This window comes from Chaetodon auriga, chromosome 23 (assembly GCF_051107435.1).
Source record: "Chaetodon auriga isolate fChaAug3 chromosome 23, fChaAug3.hap1, whole genome shotgun sequence".
NCBI classification, from domain to species: domain Eukaryota; kingdom Metazoa; phylum Chordata; class Actinopteri; order Chaetodontiformes; family Chaetodontidae; genus Chaetodon; species Chaetodon auriga.
The window spans coordinates 1588663-1595500 of record NC_135096.1 but is presented as its reverse complement, the minus strand read 5'-3'; the positions used below and the strand labels follow the sequence as shown (position 1 = coordinate 1595500).

Sequence of the window (6838 nt, the reverse complement as noted above, 5' to 3'; positions counted from 1 at the left end):
CCTCATTTTTTGTGACACGAGTCCCCATGGGTAGGTGTGCAGTCAGGTCAAAGTCCCCACCAGCATAGAAGAACAACACACACACACACCATTCTCCTTTTTTGGTTTTGCTTCAATGTAAATCCTGAAAATCTATTTCAAGGTAAAAACAAAATTTCAACCTCCTCCTCCGCCCATGGTACAAAGCATTTTCAATTTTCTTTTTTTGAATAATTGTAAACGACTAGTGTAAACAATGAATCATTTACAATTTTGTTTCCTCACAATGATTCACAACACCTCGTATTGAAGATTGCCCTCGTGGAAACTGGATGGAGTTGCTGAAAAAGGACTTAAAGGACTTGTCAACTGCGATAGCAGTGAAGTCCAGTATGAGTTACAGAGAAACATGGAGGGAGTAATTTTGACATAGCTCAAAAAGTCTGAAGGTGGCAGAGGGTCTGAAGTCTGAAGGTGGCAGTCCAAAAGTTAAGGGGGCCAAGCCAGGCCTGAGCCCTCCCCACGAAAAGACTTCTGACTTGCTCCATAGTCAAATAAGAGTTCTTCATTCACGTCAATGTTCCTGGTTGCGAAGAAAAGAATTATATCTGTTTCCTCCCCATCTGTCACCATAGTGAACAACCTTGACCTTAGGTTGGCTGCTTTTCTTGAGTGATTGATCAACCGGCCAACAGTCTGCTGTCCAGGGTGGCATTCACAAACGCCTGAATGTGCGTCGATGCACATGGGCTGCCCTCTTTTGTCTCTGTAAAAGAACATGTATCCAGTCTCCTCCTCACTGGTGTTCTTGTGGATTTTCTTGCCCTCTTTGGCTGTGGTGACCCGCCCGTGGTAGTCACAGACCACCTCACCAGTCTGGAATCTCCGGGTCGTGATGACACCCTTGCCCTTCCCTTCAACGGCGTTGACTAGAAGCCCTCTCCACTTCTGCGATCTCGTCAGCTTCTGGATGTGAGTGGAGTCCATGGTCGCGTCCTCAGCTCCGGAGGGCTTCCAGTCTCTGATGATATTGGCAGCATTGGGGATGTTGCTCGTCCATCCCTGCTTTGCAATCCAGGCACTGACTCGGTTTTCCGTCGGCAGACGACAGCAGAAGTATGCTGTCAAGAAGATAGGATGATGTTAGTCAAGAAGACTAAAATTGACAACATGTACGTAGCACATGTACATGTACGTAGCATTGTTACTTGGGGAAAAAAAATGCTATTAAATATTGAAAAAAGAAACTCACCAAGAACATGCTGCTTGCGCAGTTTCATCTGCGCCTTCAGCCAACGCTCGTACAGGGCCCGCTGACAGTCAGGGGATGCTCGTTCCCGCTCAGCCTTGCTTGGCACATCCCCATCCAGAGTCACCGGGTGATGTTCCAGCAGTCTGTTGTACGCCGCTTGGACATCCATCTGCACATTTCCAACTGTGCGAGCAGCGCTACAGACACGACGAGCACCACTACTGGTACCCTCTTCTGCAGAGTCAGCACTACAAAAAAAAAGAATCAAGGTTATTATAAGAAGGGTATAAGATTTGATGCTTACAAATTGTTGACTGTATTAATTGTGTTGACAAATATGAAACATGCTTACCTTGAGTCATCAGCTAGCGCACCTAGCACATGACTGGCCCTCACAATGTTTTCTGTCTCCTTCATTCTGTAATGTTTCTCAGCTGTCGCGGTGGAGTGTGTCAGGTAGTCGGCCACTAAAGACTTGTCGGCGTCGGTCAGAGTCTTGGTGGCCGTCTCAAACACTCGCCGTGCCACCTGGCTGGTCACTGATTCAATCTTGTATCTATAATGAGAGTTTAAACATTAAACATTAAACATTCAAAATTTTTATAAAGATTTCTCACCGGAGTACCGGGTACATATCGGAGGTGAAATGAATCATGGTGGTTTGCTTACTTGCGGTGCAGTCTGTTCAGGTCATTGGAGGCGTTGTAGATGGGCCTCCCTGTGGAGGAGATGAAAAATCTTTGCTTGACCTCTGCGTCATCGCTCTTGCGCTTCTTGGAGTTTAGGAGTTGTGGCCGCACCCTTGTGTAGAACATGTCAAACCACTGTTGGCAGAGGAAAAATATGATTGAACAAATATGAACAAATGCATGATTCACAGGTGACTAACTAAAGCTGAGTGTCTCAGCATGCAAGGTGATTCTCCCCAAATAAGGAAGGCTGTGTGGTGACTTGTAAAATAAAGTAATGGGGTTAGGGTTACACCTACACTATGGCGTATAGCCTATTTGACAGCCCTACCCAAGGTGCATTGCTACTGCACTGCACCATAACAAATAAGGATTGCGCAGTTGACTCAGTTGCACAGTTTGAAATGAAACATGCATCTTGGCTGAAAGCATCTCCACTACAGTTACACTTCAAGAGTAAAATAAGTTCCAAAAAAAAATCCTTCTCAAAGCAACATTTTTTTTCTCTAAACAAACACAAAACAATTATTTTATCTCTTGCAATAATTCTGTATTTATATACATCAAGGCCATTTTGCATTAGCTGAGAGCCCTGTCTGAGATTAACAGATAATTTACTCAATCTGAGAAGGGCACACCGCTGCTGATGAGTGAGATTGTGACGGTGCATAATAACTTGCAAAAAAGTCATTTCTAATGTAGTTACAATTGATGAAAACACATTCCTGGACATGCTTTGAACTTTGAATTTGAACTTACAAACTCCTCTTCCTGTGACAGGGCAAACATGGCCACTTGCTGTGCTGCAGTCTTGTGCTCCTTCACTCCAATAACTGCGTTGCCCAGTGTGTCTTTCTTTCTCACAACCCACTCCTGTACCTGCACAAAACAAGGATATCATACCGATTAGTAAGGGTACTGGCAAAAAATGTCAAGACAAAAAAGACAAGACAAAAAGGGCACAATAATACTCACAGTCATGTGCTCCACCACGCCCGGGCGCTGGAGGTGTCTCAAAATCACCACTGCCTGGAGATAGTACACCACAAAGCTGCACTCGGTCAACTCCAGGGTCGCGTCCTTGTCCTCGAAGACCTTCCCTATAACTGCCAAGAAGTCGTTCTTGGCAGCCCTCAGCACAGCCAAGCAGTCACGCGGTGTCAGCTGCTCTTTTTCAGTCAACCGGCCATGTCTATGAGGAAAAGGGATAAAATGTATTAACAAATCATGACATTACTTGCCACATTGCTCACTTATGTGAACTGTAATCCAGCTAGCAACGTGCAAACAATTAAACTTACCTCTTTTGGGTGATCTCTTTGCTCACTTGCTTAGAGAAGGACTTCTGCAGTGAGCCAATGTAATCAATAAAGTCCTTGCAGTCCCCATGGAGTGTCTGATCCTCTCGCCTCAGGTTGGTGTTGATAGTGTGGTACATCAAGAATCTGTCAGAGGACGTGCAAGTATTTTAAGTATTTGCACATATTTAATTATTATTTATTGTCTACACAAGTGTTGATATTATATGGAGAAAAAAAACCCACAACAAATGCTACCAACCTTTTCAAGCTCTTCAGGTAATTTATCTGTGTCTGTTTTGTGAGTTTTGCCCTGGAGAGCTCACAGAGGTACTGCCGGATCTTCTCCCTGTTCCTGACAAATTGCAGGGATGGCTGCTGTGAGTCGAAGTAGTACAGGTACCGGGCAACGTTTTCAACCTGAAGAGAGAAGATAGATAGATACTTTATTCATTCCAGCATATTCAACAAATTTAAAGTAAAAGACACATATATATTTTTTTTTAATGAATACAGAATGTTTTATGGTAGTACTTACCTCCTGTTTAAAATTTTCATTGCAAAGCTCCCTCTCCAGGTACAGGCCAAAGTCCTTCAGCAAGGGATAGTCCAGAGAGTGCCTCTGATAAAGTCCCCTCTGTGCCATGAGCTTCCTGTTTTTGGTCGTCCACTGCACAGTCGAGACACTGCAATGTGGGAAAAGCGTTTTGTTATAAAACTGTGTGCTAAGATGGAAAGCTAAGCTTTAAAATGGGGAATTACTCCAGCTAATCAGATCTTGCAAGGATGAAACACTGAACACTAGAAGGCTGAGAGCCCTGCCTGAGCCTAACAGCTTATTTACTCAAGCTGAGAAGTGCATCACCGGTGCTGATGATTCCCAGACTGAGTGAGGTGGTCAATGTCATTTCCAAGTTACAATTAATTAAACGCATTCCTGGAAATGCCTAAACATGTTAACATGTTTAAACACATTAGCAGCACTGTTCATATTGAAGGCTAGAAGGCTGAGATCCCTGAATGAGATTAACAGATAATTTACTCAAACTGAGACGTGCTGAAGCTGATACTCACAATTGAAAGCACTTGCCACTGCTGACAGAAGTGTTGTCAGGCGGCTCACTCTCGCCAGTCTCAGGAGCCGCACTCTCGGCTGTCTGTGTGGTTGATGGTCTCGCTACAACATTGGCATTGGGGAGTGGTGGAGGGATGCCGGTCACCACCATGTGACGACGCTGCAGCTCCTCAGTCAGCCTTTGAATTAAAAAAAAAACAACATAACTTAGACAATTATATGCAATACAATTTAAAAATTTCATACATTTCAGAGAGTAAACAAGAAGTGATGTTTGGAAAAAAAAAAAAAAAAAGAGTGAAAAGTTCTTCCACAAACCTGCTGATTGGATCAGCATCATCCAAAATTTGGCGAAGCAGCACGTAGGGGAACACCCTGCCCGACACCAGAAGATCATGGACATCCTTCTTGGCCTTCTCCACCGCTGCACCAATGGCTTCTGGCGTGCTGTCTTTCATGCAGACCCGGCGCAGATGCACAGACAGGAAGTCCTTGGTCTTCAAGCACAACGGGCAAAGGAGATACTGCCTGTTGGGCTTCCTGGACATGTTTCTCTTAATCTGAAAAAAGAAGAAAGAAAGAAACAACAAACAAAGAAGCAACAAACAGCGGCAGGAGAAATGTAAGTTAAAGAAGAAAAGCCAGCAGCAAATAATCCTTCTTCTACTTTCGTCGGCCTGAAAAGCTGTACTCCGATGGACAGTAAAAGAAGAAAAGTCAGCGGCAAATAATCCTTCTTCTTTTGGTGTCCTGAAAAGCTGTAAATTGGCAGCAAATAATCGTTCTCCTTTCGTCGGCCTAAAAAGCTGTAGTCCGATGGAAAGTAACAGAAGAAAAGTCAGCGGCAAATAATCCTTCTCCTTTCGTCAGCCTGAAAAGCTGTAGCCCGATGGAAAGGTAAAGAAGAAAAGTCAGCGGCAAATAATCCGTCTCCTTTTGTCGGCCTGAAAAGCTGTAGCAAAAATCTCACAAGAAAAGTCAGTGGCAGAAAAATCCTCAAAAGAATGTCACTGGAGTGACTAGTAACTGTACCTGTGGTCTCAGGAGACGGTAACTGGAGTGACTAGTAACTTTACCTATGGTCTCAGGTGAAGGCACACACAGGTAACTGTACATAAGCTCTACCCATGATGCATTGCACCTGCGTGGCACCTGCGTGGCACAGTCACTGCAGTGCAGTGCAGTGACTGCAGTGACTGTGCCTAGCCAAGCTCCACACTTAATTTGTTTCACCTTTCTGGTGTCTTTTCAGCATGGCAGAAAGTGACCGTCAAATATCAAAAGATGATATGATTTGACATAAAAAGTGTGGAGGCATCAGGTCTGCGTACTGTACTATGACCTCATTTGGCCATCAGGCTTTATCTGTGACAACTGTTTGAAGAAGTCTAACAAAACAATAAAAGAGAACATGTTTTCATCCATCAGATCACAGGTCAACAAAGGGTCTGGGTCAACAAAGGGTCTTAACAGTGCATATGATGCCCATTGATACTTACCTGGCAGGGGAGATACCATGATCAACAAGGTGGTTCACCCATGGCGAGGCGCATCCATTGCACTGAGGGATGTGCTGACCCGTGCAAATTCCCCACATGTGGGAATCTCGACTGCATAATTTGTGGTAGTGGGGGACTGCGTATGCGCTCTCCCCTCATTTTTCGATATATTCGATCAAGATGGCGCCACGGAGGGCTGCCTCGGTGTGTTGGTGCGCGTTGTTTTGTTTTGTTTTGTGTTTTAACCCTGTTTTTTTGTGACGGTACCCGGAGCTCTTTCACCAGAGAAGAGCTCATGAACATCAGGGGAGCAACACCAGAGGATTTATTTCCTAAATTTCTGCTCCCAACAGTGGAAATTTTGGACATCCTGGTCAAAGGTGCGCTCACCCTTGCTCACGCAGTGAAACGCCGGAGGAGAGGAAAACGGGCCGGCGCGCTCGTGCGCCTTCGCCAGCACGGACTACGTACAGCGTTACCGGGAATATTTCTCTCTAACGTGCGTTCACTGCCCAACAAACTGGAGGAATTGCAACTGCTGTTGGGTAAAAACAGGGACTTTTCTTCATCTGCGGTTTTGTGCTTCATCGAGACGTGGCTCTGTGGATTAATACCAGACTCTGCGCTGCAGCTGGCTGGCTTCCAACTCCACCGCGCGGACAGAGACACGGAACTTTCCGGCAAAACTAAAGGTGGAGGAATCTGTTTCTACATCAACAGTGGTTGGTGCAACGACGTGACAGTGATCCAGCAGCACTGTTCTCCTGACCTGGAATATTTCACCATTAACTGTAAGCCTTTTTATTCACCCCGTGAGTTCGCTTCATTCATTCTGGTCAGCGTTTACATCCCGCCGCAGGCCAACGTGCAGGACGCACAGCGTATGCTCGCGGACCAGATACTGCGTGTGGAGCGGACCAACCCGGATTCCTTAGTTATTGTCCTTGGCGACTTTAACAAAGGTAACCTCACCCACGAACTCCCTAAATACAGACAGTTTATCAAATGCCCGACCAGAGAGGAGAACATTCTGGATCACTGTTACA

The 6838-nt window shown here is 45.2% G+C and overlaps 1 protein-coding gene and 1 non-coding gene across 2 annotated transcripts; one reads left to right on the top strand and one right to left on the bottom strand.

The window, feature by feature from the left end:
* Positions 1-468: 468 nt before the first annotated feature.
* LOC143316307 (uncharacterized) lies at positions 469-4854 on the bottom strand. Its single transcript, XM_076724193.1, has 11 exons — positions 4612-4854; positions 4293-4472; positions 3757-3904; positions 3481-3638; positions 3222-3365; positions 2896-3112; positions 2680-2799; positions 1901-2055; positions 1584-1787; positions 1232-1479; positions 469-1100 (listed from the first exon to the last, which is right to left on the bottom strand). Exons 1-11 carry the CDS (start codon positions 4839-4841, stop codon positions 469-471), a joined length of 2436 nt encoding a protein of 811 aa, XP_076580308.1. The 5' UTR covers positions 4842-4854.
* A 930-nt stretch (positions 4855-5784) lies between these two features.
* Positions 5785-5949, top strand: LOC143316391 (U1 spliceosomal RNA). The gene has a single exon (XR_013076336.1). It is a non-coding gene; the product is annotated as a U1 spliceosomal RNA (small nuclear RNA).
* The last annotated feature ends 889 nt before the right edge of the window (positions 5950-6838 follow it).